This window comes from Ambystoma mexicanum, chromosome 7q, assembly GCF_040938575.1.
Source record: "Ambystoma mexicanum isolate Mex_15411 chromosome 7q, UKY_AmexF1_1, whole genome shotgun sequence".
In the NCBI taxonomy this organism is placed as follows: Eukaryota; Metazoa; Chordata; class Amphibia; order Caudata; family Ambystomatidae; genus Ambystoma; species Ambystoma mexicanum.
Window position 1 is genome coordinate 646,517,134 of NC_090941.1, and position 24,804 is coordinate 646,541,937.

A 24,804-nucleotide genomic window follows, 5' to 3' on the forward strand; every position below is an offset into this window, starting at 1 on the left:
ACATAGAACATACAGAACCCCCTCCCTATTGATATTAGAAAAGGACGGACTGAGCGCCTGTTTGCAGACAGGGGCGGACGGGATGAACATTACCCAAAGATGCAGGGGGTATCTGAAAATGTACTATTGTCTTACATCAATAATCTGCAACATAGAAGAAGGACATAAAGACATTATAAGTAGTAATAAGTAAATATGGAAACCTAAAGGTGTGAAATGAAAATTACACATTTAATAACCATGTAGAATGAAATGGATGGTACCATAAAAAAAGGGTGCCTCCATCGTAATCACTTCACAGAAACTCTGCAGCCTGGACCGACAGTGGACGGACGCAGTAGGATGAAGGGAAATTACATCAAAATAGTGAGTGAAGGTCATTTTTTTGTAAGTGTGTGTAATTTTTTTAGTATGTGGTGCAGAAATAATCATTTCTTTCTGTTGTTTTGACACAGAAATGGCTAGTACTTTGGATAGGCTGGAGAATTTAACGCATGGGGAAATGTCGGAAGACAACCACAATAATGGTACACACTGCTCTGCGTAGGCAAAATACTGATCAGTTTTTTATAGGCATTTAATATATATATATTTTTTTGATACAGACCAGGAAAGAAAAGAAGAAAGGCCAACAAATGAGACAGGATGAAAAGGATTGAGCAGAAAATGGACTGAATGACAATTTTAAAAGTTTAAGGGAGTTTGTGGAGGACTGTGTGAGAGGAAAAGTTCGTTACCATTGTCCCACCTGTACCAGCCCCGCTTCTCCATTCCCTAGTGAACCATCCCCAAACCTTCAAGAAGAAAATAGACGTTTTTACGAAATATCCATCCCTTCTTCCCCTCCGAAATCTTCTCCTCATAACCAGCCCGTGTTGAATCCTAATTCCCCTATATTTGTGTCAGTATCTGCTTCCCCCGCTATTTCTTTGGATTGAAGTGTGTGTGTGTGTGTTTGGAATGTTTTTGTATAGTAGTTGTAGTTATAGAGTTTTGTGGAAAATTTCTTTTTTTAAAAAGACTTCAAATGTTCGCGGACAGCGCGCCTTTTCGACCTATCCGCAAGGAATGGAATGTGGGTGTTGTAAAGGCAGAACACCTGCCCTTACTAATGTCAAGTAAGAAGGAATTGATGTTTGACCACAAAATCTGTTCAAGTTGTGCGCACATAAACAGAAAAGGGGCATTCTAAGGACATTATACCTGGCTGTGTCGCTTACAAACGAGATGAAACATGTTCATAGAACATACCAGGTGTCCAGGATGGTTGTAAATGAGCAAAATGGGAGTGTGTTAAGGACAGTATACCTGTCCGTATCGTCTGCAGCCAAAATGGTGGCATCCGTAGAACAGGCGTGGTTGCCGGCAAGTTTGTAGTCAAACAAAACGGAGTTGTCCTAAGGACACTGGACCTGTCCGTACAGTAAGCATATCATGTATGCACATGCGCAGTACAACCGTAAGTATAGCAAACAGCGCGCCTGTCCCTAACTGTCCGTCTCACTTGTGTCACACTTTGAATTACTTTGAGAACCTGAACACTGTCCGTAGGACACTGGCGTGCATGCGCACGTTTGTTACTCTGCATTTGCTGTCCAGAGGACTCCCATTCCTGTCGCGGATGTGTTCAGGACATCATCATGTGACCGCACCCACACTGAGCGTGTGGACTAATTTGCGCAGTTTGTGTGCTTCCGCAGCAGTACAAAAGAACGTGTAGACACAAGGCAAAATGTTGTAGAGTGTAAAAATATAATTTCACATATCCCAGACAATAGCTTACCTGAGGACTTCTTGTGTAAAAATTACGTACCGCTTTGGAGGGATGAAGACGGTCACGAGGCACAACCCTACACCCCTATAAATGGCCACAACCCCGAGCGCATCTTCATTGTCCTTCTAGCTATAGCAGATTGAGGTGTATTGCCTTTCCTGCTGTAGTGACCAAAAGGAGAGTAATTGGCATGGCTTCCATGGCTACTGTTGCTTCATTAGCCTCTGCACCACCCCCAAACCCGCCACCACCACCACCTCCCCAAGGGCCTGCAGAGAGATGTACGGGTGAGGATGTAGAGAGCAAGGAAGAAGAGGAGGAAGAGAATGAAGTGGAGGAACCCCGCACTAGGAGCACTCGCCGGGAGTCGTGGGTGTGGCGGTTGTTTTCCGTGCCAAAAACACGTGCGAACCTGGTGAGGTGTAACCAGTGCGAGGTGGTGCTGAGTCGCGGGAGACCTGGTGCATACTGCTTTGGTACGACAACCATGAAGTGACACCTCACTTCGTTCCACACTGCGGACATTCGCAAGGTGGTGCCATGTGAAGAGCGTAGTCGATTGAGTTCCTCCACAGCATCCTCCGAGTCCGATCCTCCCACCACAAGAGACACTCCTGTGGTGGAGCGCCTCCCTCCAGCTGCCTCACAAGCCATTCGCAATACTGTTGACCCTTACCTTTCAAAGGTGACAATAGTGTGTATGTATTGTGATGTAGTACTCTGCAGGGGGGAGATTTTTCGAAGTGCTTTTGAGGCTACGGTCACGGAGCACCAGAAGATCTGCTCCTTACCTAAGTGAAGCTCATTCTATATCTTTCTCTGTCCACTTGCCCTTTCCTAACCCCCGTGGCTGGTGTCCCTTCCTTACCCTCCTTTGGCCTCCTCTCCTAGTGTGTCGTGTGCTGAGAATCAATAAACGTGAAAACAACAAAAATTACAGAGGCTCTTTTCAGAGCCGCCTTTCTCAGTTTAACAATAGAACTATGAAGTGACCGTTGTAGACCCCCGACGAAGTTGTGGAAAAGTTTGCGGACAGTCGTAGGGAAAAAAAAGGTGGGTGCAAGGGTAGCAAACACAATGAAGTGTACGCTGGGAGTAATTGGTGGCTCTGAAAAGAGCCTTTCGGAGGTGTGTTGTGTGGGTCAAAAAGTGTGGATTGGAGAAAACGGATTGTCACATAGGTTATTGTGAATCCAAAAAAGGTTGCAATGCATTTTGTACATTGCGAAGAAAAATCTGATTGCCAGCATATGTGAGATGGACTCCATCTCTGCGGAAAATGAAAGAGCTGCGAAACAGAATGTTTTCATTGTGGAATGAGGACATGCCAACATCTCTTAAAAAGGCACAAACAACCTTATTCACATTGCGTCTCGCTTTCTCCATTTGTGGACCAAAAGCAGAAGAACGCAGCCATATTTGTCTTTGTGCAATACGGGAAAAACGTATTTGACAATGTGGAAACATGTCCATGAGCTTCGCAAGTCCTTCCTTCATGGCATATTGCAAAGAAATTCCAGACACATGGCCTAAACTGTTTCTTCCGCAATGAATGATAAGTATATCTGGAGGATGCTCTGTCAGTAAAGTAACACAGAGAGGTACCAAGTCCAGCCACCTCTTGCCACGCAGGCCATGCCAGTGCACTTCCACATGAGGAAATCCGAGATCTGCAGATAAACTGCAGCTTTCCACATGCACCTTCAACCAAAGTATCCATGAGTCTCCCAAAATCCAGATAATCTGTTTGCGAGCACACAAAGCCATGGCTGTGCGGTCTCCTGACAGGGAGAAGACGTCTTACTAAATTTCGCCGTTCAGAACACACCCACTGAACTTTATTGACCAATACCTAGGTCCGCTCATTTTCATTTGCATGCGTCTCCACCCCAGAATTCCCGTTGGTGATATGCGCTGGCTGGAAACTACTGCCATGTCCGCGGACATGTATAGGATCAGAGCGTGACGACGGTACATTCAAGTATTATTCCCCTTTTTCCCCTTTAAGGTGGGCTCTGAAAAGAGCCGTTTTTTTTTTGGGCAGATACCTTACAGACATATGTTATTTTGTTTATTTTTTTGTATTTTTTGTCCTTACTTTACTCCTACAACCATTACAAAACATTCTCCAAAGCAAGCCTTACGTTCCAAAAGAACATCGCATTTCCCAAAGAAGATAGCGCAACACCATCTGCTTCAAAATAATCCGTATTACTTGTAACAATGTTTTAGTGGCTGCAGAAAAACATACCAGCACGTAACATAAACACACGCATGCCGTGATTAATGATACACCTCCCAATACTTTGATCTGGGCAGAAAAAAGAATTGTTGTTCCATTGTACTCTAGGGAGTAAACCAGAAAAAATGACTTTGGCAGTTGGAAAAATGTTCATGAGTGCTTCAACCAACTGTCCCAAATCTGCCAACAAAGTATGTGCAGTCACGTACCCCAAATGGCAAGCACCGTAGTGCAAAATTACCACATGAGGAGAGGTCATTGTACGTATGTGTCTGCAAACTTGCAGATTTGCCGCAACATTGGCATCAGTCTCAGCGTTCCACACCACCTCCACTCCTCTCACATCGAAATGGTGTGCCACATGCCTACTCTCTGCATAATGTTGTAAGCCATGGAGAAAAATGTCTCCAAGCACCAAAACCCTGACCCTCTCCACCTCTGCCATCTTCAGTGTACGCACCGTCTTTCGACACAAAAGGGTAATATGAACATCTGATTGGATGATGCCTACAGTCCCCTTTCCATGCAGGATTTGCTGTAGAAACCCGTATGTGACACGCCCTACCCGCGGACAAGCGTTGCCTACGTGCAGCACGCAACTCTTACACAGTTCTTTCACTCTTTCCACAGCGGTAGCAAACCCAGTGCCTCATTGGACACAACTAAGCAGTCACACAACCATCCACCAATCACATTGGAAATAGCTAAATGTAACTCTGTCATCAACATTGCGCACTTCAAAATTACTGTCGATAATTCTGAATCGAAGTCACATATCATTGCAAAGCACCTACTTCAGAAGCTACTGTGCAAGTGTTGCGAATTTCTAAGCACTGCTCCATGCATGCGCACATGCATGAGTATAGAGTACAGGTATGTATATTTCAATCGGAGAACATGTGCAACCTCTATGATTGAATTTAAAACAAATTAATGCTGCTAAATGTGCATAGGCAATACATACCAACGCTCCTCCTTTTAAGTGCAAGATGTCAGATTTATCATTCACAAACCGCACCACTTCTTACTGTCTTCCGCATAACCTATACAAACATTGCAAGGATGCCTATTTATGGCGAAACTCGATTTTGAATTAGAAAATGTCGGAGTTGTATACTGTGTACGGCCCACAGTAATGCTACTTGCAATGTAATCGTATGAAAAAAGTAAGCGCTCCCGATTGCTGTGGTGACATCTCCCTCTGACGGTCTCCCGATTTTTCGGCATCGTGCTTTTAAATTGCAAGTAGAAAATGTTTTCCCATCTACTACTATGCCCTATCGCTTACAAACCTCTCTCCTATTGATAGTACACCTTGTAAAAAACAAGGCATTTTCATAACCTTAAAAATGTTAGCAATTTTGAAGGACTTGCAAGTAACATATTCCAAATACCATGCAAAGCCTGCACAGAGTGAAGTGAAATGCGCACATGCACTGGGTTCAAATATGAAGGGAGAATGCTCTGACAAACTATGCACAATGAATGTGTGCAGTATCAGCACTGATCTCTATCAACACACAAAGTAATTAATTTTGTTTTTTTGAATCGCAGTGAAGACTACTCTCCTAAGAATCAACAGCATCTACACTCCAGACGACATATCCGAAGAAACCTGGTCATTTTGCAAAATGTACAGTACTACCTTCATATTGTAACTACTCCTCCAAGAGGCTGCATGGGTTATTTGTTTAATTTGGGCACCAAAGCAAACATTGATTTCTGAACCATTCTAGCTACAAATATCAATTTATTGAACAAAGAATAGCAGGCAGAATGGCTCACAAATCCCTGTGTGTTTGAAACTCAAATAACGTACGAAATCCTTAGAAGGTTAGATTTAGAAAAGTAGTTGCTGTTGCAAGTTTATAGCATTTCATTTATTAATTATGCTTCTCGTCACCACTAGCCCACTTTGTACTCTCATCTGAAGCACATTGTACTAGTATACAAACAGTAAAATAGCCTTCCCAAATCATTGCAAGCGTCCAACGAACATTCACACACCATAACAAAGAGCTTCCCCATCAGACTCATGCACGCATGCACACAGCACACATACATTATACAACAGACCAAAGTATGCCTTCTTTTTTTTCAACTGACACCAAAGAATGCCTACCAAAAAGCAACTCCGTAGAAAGGAACGCAGAAGTAGAGCAAATAAAAATAAAAGTGCCCAATCTAAGCATCCATCTGTTGTAGAGTTTGTAGAGAATGTTGGAAGAAACCAGCTAATGCAGTCGGTTAGCAAAACAAAAGAAGCTTCAACTACCGAAACGTTCCGTCCTCCATCAAAATTTGTCACAAAACACAAAAATGTTGGGAAAAAAATCGGCTACCAGTACAGCTAACAATGCTCCTACTAATCCTGATAGTGTAACAAGAACCCATAGTAAAAAAGTATTTTATCAAAAATGTTTTGTCACAGAGTCCTTCAGAATCTACTAAGAAGAGGACCGAAATCATCCTCACCCCTTAAAACCTACCGTAGAAAGTTAATCCTACAAGCTCTCGTGGACAGTGCAATCCTTCTGAAAAGGAAGTTGTTTATATTTGTGTTAAATAGGATGAAAGCACTAACAAAACTAACTACCAAACTACAAAAGAAACTCAGCAATAAACAGAATGTGAACAAAAATAAGTTTTAAAATGTTTGTGGTGGTGAATGGAGTGACACAACAACCACAGAACCATATTTTAATGAAGAAGCATACAAACAAAATCAAACAAACACAATTGCCATCCATAGCAGTGGACGAGGGTATGAGAAAATCAATACTACCATCATGGAACAAGAAACACTGCTTACAAAAGTATCCTCTGTAAACTCAGAATTACCTCTCAATTCAGCAGAACTTCACCGTCCAGTATACAAATGGCCATGCACATCAATGTGTGCAATTCCAAACAAAGCTTTCAAATCTTTACGTCAGTTACTCAATCAGTATGTAAAAGGTAAAGACAAAAGTAAAATGAAAGTGCTGCAAAATATGGATATTTGTCCAGTGTGCAAATACACAGGACTACAAGGACATTCATTAGCCTGCATTTCTGGGCCTATTTGCAAAAGCACCTTCCATGGTATCAAAAGGATATCAATACATCATTCAAGTGTAAGAAATCTAGTGTATAAAATATACTATGCAAAAACTCCAGCTTCAGAATTAGGCAATTTAAATAACACTCTTCTGCATAGTACACCCAAACACTTACAAGAAGAAATTGACCGTATTCAGAGAAAGTATTTTGGAAGTGAAAGCCACTTACAAAATGCAATAGTTTTAGAACATAGTAGCAACAATTCTGCACATAGCAACCTTCTATTACACACATACAGAAAAGAAATAGTAAGATTTGAAAGGCCATCGGCTGAAGTACCAAACCATGTATGTGTGTGTTGCCGCAGAACGTTTTACAAAAGGAACACAAAAAATGTAGACATAGCATACAAAATAGAAGACTCTAAATGGTTTGAATTAGCTCTCTACCTTTTAGCAGAAAACAAATATGAACTAACTGAATGCCTAATATGTTGCAGTTACTGTACTACAAAATTAGACAACAACCACACTCCTTCACGTGCTATTACAAATAATTTGGAATTGTTCCCACTACCAAGAATCCTGCAACAACTCAATTTGTATGAGAGCATAATAATTCAAACAGTTCACCCATTTCAAGCAAGTATATGTCTTCATCCAAAAACAGCAAAATTACCTTCCTCTGAATTGGTAAAAGGCATTTGTGGCAAAGTAGTTATTTGCCATTAGATCTAATGGAAAACGTACACACTCTAGGAGTGCAACGTTCAATAGAGCATTCTTTAATAGTCTTGATAAATGGTGTACCAGCAAAGGACAAAACAATTTGCCAACAACTGATGGACTTACATACATTTAGACAAGCATTGCAATATCTAAAAGACAATAACAAGTACTACAAGGAAATAAATATTGATGAAAGCTTAAGGGAAACAACTGAAATAATTCAAGAGCCATCAGAAACTGGACAATTCGAACTTCTGGATCCTGGTACAGTATCCACTCTTTTGGACCATTACACAATTCATCCATTGCATTCCAATGAAAGCATAGATGATGCATTAGAAACTTACCAAATGCGACAAACCAAAGGGTCACCAATGAGTCTATGGGAAAAAAGTATAGAAGCACGTGCTTTTCCATTGCTATTTCCTACTGGCAAAGGTGGAAGATACGATGATAGACCCACTCAGATTGGGGCATCAAAATACCACTCTTTACGAATGTATTCGCAAGATCCCAGATTTAGACAAAATGTGGAATACATATTCCACCGGCTCCATGAAAGTGAATTAGCAACACTATGGGCCTCATTCCGAGAACGGCGGTAAGGGTTAACGGTCACTGGTAACGAGACCGGTACCGTTAAACCCTTACCGCCCTTTTAGCAGGCGTTAAGGACGGGACCCGCAAAGGGACTTTAGTGCTAATAGCGGTACCGTAATTTACGGTACCGTTATTACCGCCTTCCCCATTCCCATTGAGCCCTATGGGGGCACAAATGGGAATGGGGAAGGGCCCTGGTGAATGGGAATTACCGGTCCCTCCAACCTTGGAATGGACCGCTAATTACTCCATTCACCAGGGCGGAGTCGGAACGATCTTGGAGGCAGCCATGCCGCAAATAGCGGCGTGGTTACCTCCAAAGTCAGAATGAGGCCCTATGTTACGGAGTTGCATACATTTTGAAATCTGGAACCCACTTTCAAAATATGTCAGCTACGCAGTTAATACAAAAAGTACAGGAAAAAGATGAGGTTTTACAATCAAGTATAACAAATTTGTTTGCAAACATGCTTGGTACAAAGGAATACTGGTTCTGACGGCACGAAGACTTGCGTTGTATGATCAGAAACCTTGGACCGTCGACTTGGTTTGTTACGCTAAGTTGTGCAGAATATGCTTGGGAAGATTTACATGAGTTCCTACGCATAGCAAACAGCAACAAAAACAACATAGATATATTAACACCTGGGGAACTTTGCTCTCTAGATCCAGTTAATGTGTCAAGATATTTCCATCATCGTTTCATTGCCATGAAAAAACTGTTCCTCCCCTTGGAGAAGTGCAACAATTCTTTTGGAGAAAAGAATATCAAGCGAGAGGAGCACCACATATTCACATGCTGTTATGGATCAAAGGTGCACCGAAATTTGGTCACGACAGTGATAGCACTGTTTTGCAGTTTATCTAAAAATATGTCACTTGTGAAATCCCTTCACAACAGACACATAGGGTCTCATTCCGACTTTGGAGGTAACCACGCCGCTATTTGCGGCATGGCTGCCTCCAAAATCGTTCCGACTCCGCCCTGGTGAATGGAGTAATTACCGGTCCATTCCAAGGTTGGAGGGACCAGTAATTCACCATTCACCAAGGCCCTTCCCCATTCCCATTTGAGCCCCCATAGGGCTCAATGGGAATGGGGAAGGCGCTAATAACGGTACCGTAAATTACGGTACCGTTATTAGCACTAAAGTCCCTTTGCGGGTCCTCTCCTTAACGCCTGCTAAAAGCAGGCATTAAGGAAGGATGCGCAAAGGGAACTCGTAGTAGGGCGGTAAGGGTTTAACGGCACCGGTCTCGTTACTGGTGACCGTTAACCCTCACCGCCCTACTCGGAATGAGGTCCATAGTGAGCTGCATGGGCAGATTTTACAATTTCAAAGAAACAAATGTGGCAAATATTGTCGCCGCAAATACAAAAACAAAGGTAAATACTACGCCAAATGCCGCTTTGGTTTCCCTAGACCAGTTACAGAAACTGGTGAAGTAAACAACTTCATGTCTTCAGTTCGACATAGTGTTAAAGGTAAATCACCTAAGAACATGTATTACATAAAAAGAAGGGAAGAATCAAAATATATGAATGATTACAATGCAATCATTGCCCTCTTATGGAATGCAAACAGAGATGTGCAGTAAATTGCAGACAATTCAACTGCTGTTGCACGATATGTTACAGCCTACTTAACAAAAGCAGTAAAAACAGAGCTTGAAGACCTCTGGGATGACCTGGCATCAGACAAAACATTATCACAGAAATTGTACAGCCTAGGCATAAAAATGCTCTCTCATAGAGAATGTGGTGCCTACGAAGCAGCAGACTGTTTAACCGGTAGTGCTTTGTATGGTAAATCAGACAACATAGTATGGCTAAGTCTTGGTCCTGCAAAATCTAGAAAAAGAGTGCTGAAATCATATGAGGACATAGAAACAATTGCCAGAAATGATCCCAACAGCCAGGACATTCTAAAAAACAATTTACCGGACACATACTATCCGAACAGGAGTAGCACTTTGGGAAGCATGTGTCTATACCACATAGCTCAAAACTTTGCATACAAAAATAATGTAAAACCCGATGAAAGCAAACATAGATATAGAGTGACCGATTGTGAAGGGAGCTAAGTGAAATTTACCAAACAAAGCTTAATTAATCATGTAAAATTGTCATGAATAACTCCTCAACAGAAAGAACTATATTACATGTCTCTGTTACAACTTTTCAAACCATGGAGAAAAGAGGAAGACATACTTGAAAACTATGAAGATGCTTTCAAAGCAAATGAAAGCGCTATCACTGATGTGAACTTCACGCAGTTCAAAACAATGTTACACAATGAGCAGCAACAGGAAGAAGAACTTCAGGCCCAACTAGATAAGGACTCTTCCGACAGTAGTCAACCTTCTATAACAGGAAGTCAAGAACCACTAGGACAACCACTAACAGTAAATGAGGCTGAAGTAGCTATGGCAGAAGTAGAAAACACCATGTATCAGTATAAAGAAGATACAGAAGACTTAAATGTACAACAAGCAAAACTTAACAAAGATCAGCGCACCATTTTTGAAGACGTAACAAAACAAATAGTACATGGTGTACAACACGAAAATAAAGAATGTACCTGCCAAAATTACAAACCTATACTGCTGTACGTGAGTGGTGAAGCTGTATCAGGGAAAACATTCTTAATCAAAATCATCAGCAAGTTCCTTCAACAATTGACAAACAACAAACTGTCAGCTGTTGTAACGGCACCCACAGGTTTAGCTGCCTACAAGATAGGCGGTGTCACTTGACACTGATTACTACTGCTTCCAGTAGAGCATCAAAATAAATTAGACTATTACAACCTTTCTGCAGAAGCTGCAATGGAATTACACAGAGTATTAAAACAAATGAAAATGCTACTAATAGATGAAGTGAGCATGGTCTCCAACCTAATGTTGAATTTGATTCACCTCAGATTGCAAGAAGTACTTAAAAGTAACAACGAAGAACTCTTTGCAGGGAAACACATTATCGTTTTTCGGAGATCTTCTACAATTAACACCAGTGAAAGGTGAACCTATTTTTAAAACCTTAGGCCACAAACTCTGCCAGAGAACTGTTGATGGCATAGGTAATGTCAGCCTTTGACAACATTTACAATACAGAGAATTAACTGAGAACATGCGGCAATCTGCAGATCTCACTTATGCCAACATCTTAAAAAGTATTAGAGTTGGTGTACTATCGCAAGAAGCACAAGTTGTATTGAAAAACCGGCACATTCATGCACTTCATGGCGATAATGCATGTGCAACTGATGTTATGGAACAAACAGAGCACAAAAATGTCAATTGTATGGCCTTAATGCCAACTCTTGCAAGCTGTTTCAAATTCAATGAAACAATGTTAAATAAAGAAATGCAACCAATAATGGAAATTAGCGTCACAGACAAACTAGACGTACATGGTATGACAGTACCCATGTGTGAACAAGCCACAACAAGACTACATAGTTTAAAAAATTCAATCTCCATTACAGCTGGGTTGGGAAAAATATTAAAATTATCCTTAAATTGTAGAGTAATGCTTAAACGTAACCTTGATGTCGAGCAAGGGCTAGTTAATGGAGCACTAGGTACAGTTGTTGGCTTTCAATCATACCCACGTGACAGCAACATTCAGTTTGTCAATATTCGCTTTGATAAAGTTAAAGAAGTGAAAAGGATAGGGCGCTCAATTGCTTGATTCCTTCTCTTCAAAGTCATGTATGTACATAGAGAGCAATTTTCTGTAACTCTTGCATATGCAGTTACCATTCATAAATCCCAAGGTCTTACCCTAGACAAAGCATTGATAGATATAGGAAACACTGTCTTTAAGGAAGGCATGAGCTACGTAGCATTATCAAGCTTACATACACTTGACGGTCTATTGCTAATGAACTTTGATGCAAGTAAAGTGAATGCTGATATTCCTTGCATTCTAGAATACAATAGACTGCGTTCACTGTACACCCCTCATCTGAAACAATATCCTGTTCCAGATAAAGTAAAACGTGGTAAAAGAAAACTAAATGAAACAGAAATGCAACAGAATCCAACAACAAATTCCTCAAAGAAAAGAAAAGTAGCTAAAGTTTCAGCAATTACCACAAACAAAGAACATATTAGGGAATGTAAACCAGGGCCATCGGCAAAGAAGGAACAGAAATTCCGAAAAATGCACTCAGATACAGAACTAGATGGTCCATTCAAATTTGCAAATGAAAGTGGGGTAAGTTGCTATGCAAACGTAGCAATGAATATTCTATTTCAATTGCCACCAACTGTTAACAATATTTACTTGCACAGTACAGATCAATTGTGTTTGCAAATGTTAGTGCTCCATAGAAATGCAACAAGCAATCCTGACAACACATACAGTGTTCATGGAATACAGCAAGAATTGGACGACTTTGCTGGAATGGTGAGATTCACTCTGAATTCACAAGATCCACAAGAATTTCTAATGTACTTACCATTAGTATTGGAAAACAAAAGCATACCTGTAAATGAAATCTTCCAGATTTTGTACATGTGGAAACATACATGCACTCTCTGTAGCAAATTGATACAAGAAATCCCAAATGAGCGATTTGTGTATGTTTCCATGCCAAATTGTGAAAGCATTCCATTTCAGCAACTTGTACAGAATGCAAACCATGGCAGATTATATACTGTTTGCAATTCAGACAATCGCTCCATCTTACTGATACAATCACATAGTGCCTACATAATACTTATGCTTCTACGTTATAATGCAGATGGTACCAAAAACAACTGCAAACTGACTGGATTCACACACGGTCAAGTGTCACTTGGAAAGAAAACCTTTACAACAATACCATGCAGGAACTACAACCAATGCAGGTCACTACACTGCATACATTAAAAGGAAATGTGGATGGTTCGAATGTAATGATAGCAGCATTACTCTAAAGCAAAGATTGCCAGCTAATCTTACAAATGCGTATTTAATGTTCTTAAAGCCACAATTTAACAAATAATCTGTGCTTCAAGATTGCCAAAAAACTATGCGAAAGACGACAAACAGTTAGAATACGCCAATAGGTATCTAGCTGCTCAAGAGGATATAACAATGACACAAATAAATGGATATCAAAGATTTGTAGGAACAAATGCACAGTTGGAATACGCCTACAGGTATCTAACTGTTGTTAAAAATCGGAAGGAAGGCAACAAACATAACATTAATCAGAAAGATAAAGGGAACAATATGTAACAGCAACACAAATAAATGAATATCACAGATCTGTAGGAACAAATGCACAGTTACAATACGCCTACAGGTATGTAACTGTTCTTAAAAATCGGCAGGAAGGCAACAAACATAACATTAATCAGAAAGATGAAGCAAACACTCAAAGGAAACAAGGAAGTAGTTAGTACCATAGGAAAAGAAGGGTTATTTTAATCCGACAAGGATTATTTTTCCCCAGACCCAAGGATTAGAAAAGCAAACACAGAAACTGAGCACAATGCACAGTACACTGGTTTGTAAACTAAATATGAGGGTAAAAGGAAAAAGGTAAACTGTCTATTATGCAATGTAGTAAGTTTTCATAAAATGCAAAGACTAACATACCTTTTTCTTTTATCATCAATTAAAAAAGGGATACTTCCGCCAAGTACAAAAAGCATTTAAAAAATATAAGTGGATTCTGAACAAAGTAAGGAGTAAGTATATTGGCAGTCATTTTCTACACATGCGAATGTACACGTCTAATCTATGGTAGTAGTATTGTGCAGTGGCTGGAGGCTGGCCCTTGCATCTTCAGTGTCTAACCTACAACCTACGCCTTACGACCAAAGTACAAAGAGTATACTTCCTAGCCACAACCATTGCTGCATATCCAAACCATGTTCCTTGTAAATTAGCTACTTATAAATTTACTGTTGGGCCCATCGCCTGCAGCCATGCAACCAAGACATTAGGGCGTGCACACAACTAACGCATTACACCACTCCCATATTCACTTATAACTCCACTGCTTATGACTTCAGTCTTGGGTGCATGGACTTTGGGCATGCAGTCAAGACTCTGGGTCCTGGCCAGAAACACCACAGCATATCGGAACCATTGTGCCTTCTCATTTCACTATATACAAAGTTGGTTTTGGGAGCATGGCTTTCGGCCATGCTCCCAAAATGCTACGGCCTCCCCACAACCATCTTAATGATGTTGCATAGTTCAAGTGCACCAATCTGGCCAGAGGCTTTACTCCTAGCTGTATGTCCATAGATATTACATGGGATGGGTGTGCAGTGCCTTGCACGTCCAGTACTTACAACTTTGTTGTTGGGTGCATGGCCTTCAGCCATGCATCCAAGACTGCACACACTCCCCACAATTTAGCAATCGATACGCAATAGTACAGGTGTATCCATGGGTGTGACATGCTGCAGTGGTTGTGGCCAGGGCCTACAGTCTTGGAAGTAAGACCTTCGGCCTTCGGCCGATGGCCATGCATCCAAGACTCTGGGCCCTGGCCACAACCACAGTAGCATGTCACACCCATGGCGGCGTACTAATAAATATAATAATACCCATAGGGAAAAGTATTAAAATTATGGCATGTTGTCAATTTCAATGTTCGCTACCACTACGTGTCTCCTTACAACAGTAAAATGTTTCCTGTGCACTGCATTGACTGAAATGCTATCATTATTACACCCCACATTTTCTGTGCGTACAAGGTGACCATCAAAAATACATTGTGAAGGCCGACCCCCAGAACAAATGCATTGATCACCCATGTCTTACTGTCTGAACCTGTCCCAACGCTCTGTGACACAGCAAACGAGTTTTATAAATATAGCATGTGTACGCTGGTTGTTGCTCCGCTATCGGCAGATCCAAGATGTCGGGCGCACCCAAACAATCTGACGCAGAACATGTCTCGCAGCAGCCAATCGGCAGAGACGTTGCATGTCCACGGTCATGACGCGAGCCCATTAGCCAATCGTTATCTTGTCCGCGGAGCGAACAGGGAAGTGTGACCGCGGAGTGGACATAGATATCACTAATTTTTTTTAGACATACTTTTTGGTCGTTTTAAAGAAAAATACTGCATGGATTGTCACCAAATTTACAAAAGCATGCTTTCTGGACCAAGCCCCTATACCTGCCGCAAATTTCGTGAAAATCCGTCCAGCGGTTTTACCTGTAGCCGTGCGCAAAGTTTTTCCCCCATTCAGGCCCCATTCAGTCTATGGGAAAAAAAGACATTTTGGAACCCCCCCTATAACTTTCCCCCCCTGGACCAAACATCACTGAACTTTGGAAACAAATTGGCCTACAAACTTTTTTTTCAAAGTTTGGTGAGGATTCGTCCAGGGGGAGCTGAGTTATAAGCCACCCAAAAAGTGCTCTTCCTATGGAAACAGCAATTTAACCATAACTACATGGCCACTACCGTGGCCGTGTCATACATATATATATATATATATATATATATATATATATATATATATATATATATATATATATATACAAAATTTAAATAAAGGGAGTTTATTCCAGATTTCTCCTGCTTCCAAGTGCTATAACAATGGGAATTATTATTACCTATTTTAACTGTGCTGAATGTATCGACCCCAGAGGGCTGAAGGACTTACCAAGTGCAGGGTGGTCACATGTCTGAGGCAAGTGCTTAACTTTTGAGCTATCATTAGAAGGAAGAGTTCCATTTACGATTGCTAACATGGAGACAATGAGGCCCAACAGTTGCCCCGTCTCCTTTATCGCCGCTATCTACAACCCCCTAGTGCCGTCACGAACACAGCACAGCAAAGGCTCATAGGCTAAGAGTCAAAGAGGCTGGTCAGCGTCTGGTTTTCACCCTTCAGTGTTCCGCTCTTCACTGGGACACCCTTAGCTGGACGCCCCTAGAGATTCAGAAGGAATAACAGACACTCTTGTCACCTGATCGGCTAGTCCATCAGTGGGTGGTATCACTGATTTTGTCCCTGGTGTGCCTGGGATGAGGGGACTTCTTCCTGATTGGCCCAGAGGAGTCCCTTCTGGCCTTTAGCTAGAGATTGGGCTGATCCAAGATGGCTGCAGGAAGTGATATCATCGATTCAAGATGCTCGCAGGAAGCAATATCGCCAATCCAAGGTTGGCTGCAGGGAGTGATGTCACCAATCCAAGATAGCCGCAGTAAGTGATGTCTCCAATCCAAGATGGCCACTGGGAGTGAAGTTGCAGACAGAAAGTGAAGCCAAAAGCCAGAAGGGATGACACACGCTCTCGTCACCTGATCACCCGGTTCATTAGCGGTTAGTCTCACTGATTTTGTCGCAGGTGTTGCTGGGATGAGGGGATATCTTCCTAATTGGTATTTCCAGAGGAGACTCTTGTGGCTTTCATCTGGAGATTGGGCTGATCCGAGATGGCAGCAGGAAGTGATGTCTGCCCATTTATAGCACCCTGATGCACTTTTGAGGCCTGTATTTTGCTTTCATTTACTACAAAATTATAGATCCTGATTATGAACGTGTTGATCTGTGCACTCTATGCAGAAACTCATGGATAGAGGCAGGATTCACCCCATGCAGCGCTCCATAACACTATACTCAGCAACTGCACACTCTACCAAAGCATGCATGCGCTTGCGCATGCACACGTCCTGTTCTGTGTTCCCAATAGGCCCCTGCAGGCCACCTACTAGCCCCCCTCCAGAAGAAAGGCCTTGCAGGTGGTGTTACTCACCACTGAGACCTCAGGGTGGAGCGAGGGCAGGAGAGATCGCAGGCAGGGAGATTTCGCTCTAAATGTGCAGCAGCAACTTCAGAGCGATTAACATTCAGATGGGCTGCACTCTGCAGGAGGCTCAGCCAGAATTCGCTTGTTTGCGTTGTACAATGTTATGCCCCACAGCCATGAAAACACAAACGACCAGGGAAATGGAGGGTCATTCAAACCTCTAAGTGAGGTAGCACACTTCCTCATGCAGGCATCCTATAACTATCTAGCAAGATACTGTGTTACTTTTAATAACTGCACTGTTCATCTTACATTTCCAATTTCTCAGTTACAAGGTGGCTATGTTTTAAAACCTATGAAGTTGATTAATGTAATTGAAGGGAATTGCTTGTATGGGAGTATAACTGTTGTTCCCATAATACTTAATAAAATGGTTGACTGTATTAGATAATAAATGACAGGTCATGATGCTTGGACAAAGATTTCTACAGCAGGTGCATGAACTTCCGGGTAACCTGACAAATTACATTCAAAGTCTATATTCTGCTGTTTTAACTATTTGTGTAGACATACAAAATGAAGTTGGTAGCAAGAAAAATATGATTCGGGAGGGGAGAGTATAGTAAAATCAAAACGTTTTTTGATGCAATGCTTTGGGTTAAACATTACCACTATAATTTCTCTGCACAGTCTTCCATTCCATAATTCTTCAGTATGTCCATGCCATTACTGAAGGGCACAAGGCATTACGCTTGGTACTGCCACCAAACAGCACAGTTCAATCTCAGTTGCTGAGCCATGTACATTCTGCACTGGAACACAAACCAAGGCAAGCAATGGCAATGAAATGAAATGAAATGATAGGTCATTTATAACGTGCTAAATACCCAGAGGTTTCTGAGAGCAGACCCGGGGATCGAACCTGTGTTGCTCCCCGTCGTCTTGTTTCAAAGGCAAGCACGTTGCAATGGTTATGATTGATTCAGAGACTTACATCCATCAGACTGAGGGCCCTTACAAATTACATTAAAAGTATACATTTAGCTGCATGAACTACTTGAGTATAAGTGATAAGACTGGCAGTAAGAAAAATGTGATTCTGGTGGTGAGAGTGTAGTAAAATTAAAAAGCGATTTGATGCAAGGCTTTGAATTAGGCTATTATGTAAACCAGAACGATTGATATGGAACACAGATAGGATGGAGCTGGGATGGTAGGAGGGACACACATCCTATGGGCTCATTTGTTCATTTACCCACCCATTGCCATGTTAATCCCTATGGAATTCCCACCAACTGTCTGGCCCTCCCTACTGAAATATTCCCTCTTGGGTACTCTTTGAGCTCGCTCTGTGACAAAGTAACACCAAACTTACTAGTATTATATCTAAGCATTCTTTCAATTATTTAATGACTTAATTGCCTCTCTAAATTAGCTCCTGTTGTAATGAAAATCTCTTAACAGTGTGTGTATTCAGTTTATTTATAAGCAATATGTGTGTCCTTGCATCTGTTACTTGAACTAGAGTCCTGTCTAAAACAAGTAATCGCAAACTCAATAGTTTTAACTTGTACTTAAGTATAAGGCAGAAATGTGCAGGTACTTGTACCATTTTCTAGCTGTTCCCAGTTTATGGCCTGGTGGTAGCCTCATAGCAGTGCCTGGCAAATTCCTATCCCAAGTGTGCGCAAATGCCCAAGCTGTTGGCTTTTCTAATGCGTGCTGGTTTCAGTTTGTCTCCCTAGGTGAACGTGTATATGCCCAAATGTGGGTGCCTTGCTTTCTGCGCATGGGGAATCAAGCTACACCTCACTGAGTTGGTCCAAGGCCCTCCATGAATATGTCACGGCTAAGATACGCATTTGCCAGTGCGGTTTTGACCTAAATAGACTGTATCTTTTTCTGTGTTGAAGCCTAGTCTACCCAGCCTGAACTTTTAATGATTTGAACTGATAAGTATTGACTTGATAAAATCATATTGTTTAAGGTAATTTTCCAAGTACACTCCCATTGTACACTTTCATATTTATATTTCTACAGTAAACCAAGCGTGACTTCAAAGTGTTTTCGGCCTGACTGCTAGCTCTGTGCATTGTTTGCTGTTTCATCTGACCTGATATTTGACTTCCTTGTCGCCTGCTTTCAGTCCTAGATTTGGTAAACATGCAACACTCTTGCTGACTCTGCTCGAAAAAGCACGCTATAATGTTCTGTTTTTACCATGTGGTTGTGTTCTATTCGTTAACTTTCTTCCTGTTCCAGCTGCGATCTTTGTTTTAACCAAGAAATACATAAATCCAGGGGCGTTGCTAGGGGGGGTAAGGGGGCTATAGCCCCTGATCTTTTGGTTGTAGCCCCGGATAGAATCTCAGGAGCTACAGCCAAAAGACTAGCTAGCCCCCAGTCCCAACAGTTCCGACATCAGCTTAGCCCCGGGTCTTTTCCAGACATAGCAACTCCCCTGCATAAATCCAAACTCGTACTCAGCGTCGGCTGAAGAGGTATCACGGCTCGTGGGGACCCATTGCAACATGATGTTTGCCCCCTCCCCCTGGCTTAGAGCAGAGAACAGCAGTTTGAGGCACCAGCAGGATGCAGCATTACAATAGAGACAAAGAAATACAGCCAGGCAACAAGGAGCTGAAACACTAAAACTTCCACTGAGAAGCTATTAATACTTAATCAGCAAGGTGTTAACGTAGAGAAACAGGCATAAAAAGGTACCACCAGAGGCCCTAGGCAGGCGACACCCTGAAGTGCTCAAGCAAACTCATCCCATAATGGCCACGCTGCAAAGCTTGGAAATTCCTGAATCACATTGCCATATCATAAGAAAGCTGACTGCCAACATAGAGGCAGCTGCTAGGGGGCCCCTTTCACTTGCTCTCACAGGACTAAAAGGCAATTGAGCAATGCCCGAAAGGCAAGTACATCTGACCCAGGGCTCAAGTTGAGGGACTACGGGTGGACAGCGCCTGCTGACTTTTTTGAGAGGGTGTACACCACCCCCTGTGTGTTTACAACCTTGGTTTCATCTTTGACTCTGCTCTCTCGTTCTCCCCTTACATTACAGACCTTGCCAAGAAGGCCCACTTTCAGCTTCCCCTACTCAGAGGAATTCTCCCCTTCGTACTGCCCCCCAGAAACTCAATGTCTCCAGGGCTCTGGTTCTCTCTAGGCTGGACTTCTGCAACAGCCTCTTCCTCAATCTGCCTCTTTCTGATCTTTGCCCCCTTCAACTTATCCAGAACAGGACTGCAAGACTTATCCTTGGCCTCAAGCCCAGAGACCACATCTCTCCAGCCTTTAAATCTCTTCACTGGCTCCCGATGGATGCAAGGATCAAAATCAAGAACCTCTGCATCAGCCATAAGGCCTCCTTGGGCCTGGGACCCCGCTACCTTCAAGTCTCGCTCCTTAAATACCACCAAGCTAGAGCCTTTCAGTCTTCTGGCTCCAACTCTCTGGAGATCAGACGTTTATCCAAGCAGAGAGTGGGGGTAGATCTCTCTCTTTGGCAGGTGCTTTCCTATGGAATAGCCTCCCTGCCCTTCTCAGACTTGACCCGGAAGTTCCGGAAGCTTCTTAAAACTGCTCTTCTCTACCTCCTTCCCGCTTCCCCATCCTTGCTAAATGCCCTCGCCTGCCGGCCTGGTGCACTTATGAGTCACAATGTGAACCAGGCCCTCCCTGACCAGTTTCCACCAGCAAACCCTATTCAGCACTCCCACTTCTGCCCTCTTCTCTGTGCAGCCTGGAGGATGAGCAACCACCTCCCGCACTTATGAAGGTGGAACCCCCCAGCCCCGATCACTTGTTCGGCGCCTGGTCCGGGCACTCCCCTTAGCACTTGCCTAGCCCCTGGGTTGGGCTCCCCCGCATTTATTCCTTTGCATTATTCCACCACTTCCCCCTTCCCATCCACCTCTCCTCTACCCCCCAGCACTTCTTGCACTTGCACACAAGGCATAGTAGGGCCATTACTGTTCTTTTAACCCCTGCCACCCCCAGACCTCTTATTTGCCTTGTGGTGCCTAGAAACACTCTTCGTGTTGTACAGTGCGCCTTACAAATGCCCAATAAAATAAAAATATCAACAGGCAGCAGCAGAGAAACGAAGGTTGGGCAGGAATCGAACCCCGGCTTTGTGCCACGGAAACAAGACCACAGCAATCGGTGGTCAGGAAGCTGCAAAATGTCTCATATTGACATATTATACACGACATGTCCTGTTACAGGTTCTCATATTTAAAATATAGGTGCAGTTCATGCTTCAGCAGCAAGGTAATATGAAAATCTGTTCTCTTTGCAATTGTATTTTTGTTTTGTTTGTTTTTTTTCAATCGTGAAAGACAGGTCTGAAATGTCAGAGTCACGGCACTTTTTCTTTTTTTTAGTACTCAAAGCCTGTCTGGTCCACTTTTCTGGGACAATGTGACCCAATTTGTTGAGGTAATGCATGCAACTTGAAGTATTGACCCGTTATTGACACAATATGCAATAAAAGGCATTCGCTGCTGTAAATGTTACTTAATAAGACTCTGCAGGTACTACTCAGTTTGTTGCAGAGTAATGAAAAGCGATTTGGGATTGCGGGATGATTTTTTATGGGTACATGGGCCTATTTGCTACCTCAATCCGATCCAGGCACCACCACAAATGTGTCCCGCAATCGCAAATCTCTTTTCATTACTCTGTACACAAGCTATTTGAGTAATCCTGTGGTCTTCTCAGTAAATTGCTCTCTCTTGCTATATTGTTCTTTCTTCCCACTACCCATATACAGCGGCCAGATGCGCCTTTGAGGCCTGTATCTTGCTTTCATTAACTATTAAAAAAAAAACCAATAGATCCTGATTGTGCAGCTGTATATCTCTGCACGCTATGCAGAAACTCATGCAGTCATGATTCACTCCACGCAGACCGCCATGACGCTGTAGTCGGCAACTGCGCACTCTAACAAAGCAGACACGCACGGGCTCGCGCGCGCACACGTCCTGATCTGTGTTTACAATCGATCTGACCGCTGCTACCTGCTACTGGACGCCATGCCATTGGCGCTTGCTTACCGTTCTGAATCGCGCTGATGAGAGTCACTATGGCCAGTAGGACGGTTCCTTCCAGAATGTCATGCTCCATTTTGACAGTCGTGTGCTCGCCGATGCTACCGTGCGCGCTCAGATCGAGAACCTTCCACCAGGCAGGGATACGCAGCTCTGCATCAGAAGAGGAAGTTGGAGGCCTATGTAATCTTTCATCAGAAGCATTTCCGACGGGCTGATGGTGAAATAGTGATAGCGAATTGTATTCTGTGAAGCTCGATACACCCATAGCAACGTATGCAAAATCCAGTGAAATGCTGAAGCAGAGGGCAGCCGAAGAATTATTTGCATGCGAATATGAAGTTAGTATCTAATTCGCAGACTGAAGTTATCTTCTTATTCGCAGGCTGAAGTTATCTTCTTATTCGCAGGCAGAAGTTATCTTTTTATTTATTTATTTTATTTTATTTTTTACATTTATAAAGCGCCCTAGAAGCCCAGAGGCATTTCAATCCAGCTTCTCATGTGCAGGCTGAAGCTGTCTTCATAGTCGCAGGCTAAAGTTTGCTTTGTATTCAGACAACGTTTTGCTGGATGAACTTTTCTTCTTAATTAGCCAGCTTCTTATTCAAACAGCTTCTTATTTGCAAGCTACTTTATTCTCAGGCTACATTAGCGTCTTATTCGGCCAGCTTTTTATTCGCAGGCTACGGTTAGAGCCCGATTCTTAAATTGGCGCAGTGAGCGTGCTAAAGAGCACGAATCACTGCGCCGAATCTGGACGCCCAGGCTCCACCACTATTCTCAAGTGGGCCTGGGACGTCCTTGTAGTGCACGACAGTGCACCGTGGTTATTGCTACTGCCCTTGTACATCTGGTGATGGATACCTAGCAACTGGAAAGTGAATTCTGTGAGTAACGTTATTTTTGGGTCTGGCTTTTGATACAGAGGAACTGAGGTAAGTCCTTGTAAGAAGTGTGCGTGGGTGTGTGCGTGCATGCGTGAGAGGAATAATCAGATAACGGTGTTACAGTTGGCATTTTATTCTTCCAGCTTCTCATTGGCAAGCTGAAGATAACTTCTTATCAAGTCACATTTTATAAAAAGAACTTTAAATGTACTAAGGCGTTCCAGTTGAAGAGTGCCTGTTGGCAAATTTTGTTTTCAAAATTCTTCAGCAAATGATATATTACATGTTAAAGATTGATGTCCCAAAAGGCCTGTAATTGTAGGGAGATGGTCTATAGAGAGTGTGACAAGTCAAAAGGACTCGAACTAGAGGACGTTTTTGACTGAAATGTTATTTAAATGAAAAGAAACGCCTTTCTGACCATACTACTAAAAGGGAGTTCCTTTCCCAACCAACTGAGCTACGATGCTTGTCAATAGTCCAAAATTAATATTAGTCCTTGGTCCAAACATATCCACTAAACTGGCCTTACAATTTATCAAACATGTAAAAGAAATAGGTTGAGTGCCCTTCACTCTTGGTTCTTCACAAAGATAACTCTGCTCTCCTAGGAATCCCTCCTGGGTCTGGATCCAATGGTTAGAAGTAAAGAAAAGTTCCAGTGAAAGAAAACAGTTCTTGTCAGTCCAAAAGTTCCTCAAAATTCCTGGAAAAACAAAATGTCAATACTTCTACAGGTGGAAGGATATTTCCGTGATCCCTTTCCACCAGCATGGTTGATCTATCCACACTTCAACCAGGTTTTGGATGTCTCTGTGCTCCTGTGATACATGCTTTTCATGCTGCTTATTGAAGCACTGTGGCTCCTTTGGGGGTCCCTTGACTCAATATCTCACTTAGTTCTTTAGGGTTCCTATGCCACCTCTCTTGTTCTCTTAGTTTTCTTGGGTCCCTGTGACCCTTCTCAAGATTTATGATGCTTGGGTTTCTCAGCCTCCCCTAACTCTTTTCCTTGTCTTGTTCTCTCTTTCTTCTCTCAGGTCCCTGTGACCCTTGGATGGGGCTAGGCTAGTCCTTCCTGCTTCCCCGCTCGTTCTCTAGTCTCTTCTCTTCCCTCCGACCTGACACGGGTACCTGCTGTGTTGCAGTGCTTTCTCAAATGAGATAAGAGAAAAGTGGCTCTAGGATAGAACAATCCTGTGCTGAGATCAATTTGTGTTCTGATTGTCTCTCTCTTATTGTTCAGAGCAAGGTCACAGGTGTGAAAAGATGAACCCAGCACCTTTCATAATTAAATAGTGGGAATTCCTGGTTACCTTGCTGCAACTAGTTTTCATAGAATCTTGTGACTACAAGAATTTACACGCTGAATGCAGTGTCTGAAGGTGTGCTTTTTAATATACATAGGGTAGACACCTAGGGCCTCATTACACGGTAGGCGGTAAACCATGGCGCTACTTGCGCCATGGTTCATGCCGGTAATTTACCGGTACCGCCTTGGAGGAAAGGGGAATTACCGCCCTATTCCAAGGTTGGGAAGGCGGTAATTCCTCCTTCCTCCATTGCCCTTCCCCATTCCCATTTTTGCCCCATAGGGCATAATGGGAATGGGGAAGGCGCTAATTATGGTACCGCAAATTGCGGTACCGTAATTAGCACCCCGGTCCCTTTGCGGGTTCATTTTTTAACGCCTGCTAAAAGCAGGGGTTAATGTACCAACCCGCAAAGGGACCTCGTAGTAAGGCGGTA

At 42.6% G+C, this 24,804-nt stretch overlaps 1 protein-coding gene across 1 annotated transcript in view; it reads right to left on the reverse strand.

Moving 5' to 3' along the window:
• The window catches only part of ALOX5AP (arachidonate 5-lipoxygenase activating protein), a 261,164-nt gene extending 238,731 nt beyond the window's left edge, over positions 1–22,433 (reverse strand). The window contains exon 1 of the mRNA XM_069639513.1: positions 22,172–22,433. Coding sequence (XP_069495614.1) covers positions 22,172–22,433 — 262 coding nt within the window. The remainder of the gene's footprint in view (positions 1–22,171) is intronic.
• Positions 22,434–24,804: the final 2,371 nt, after the last annotated feature.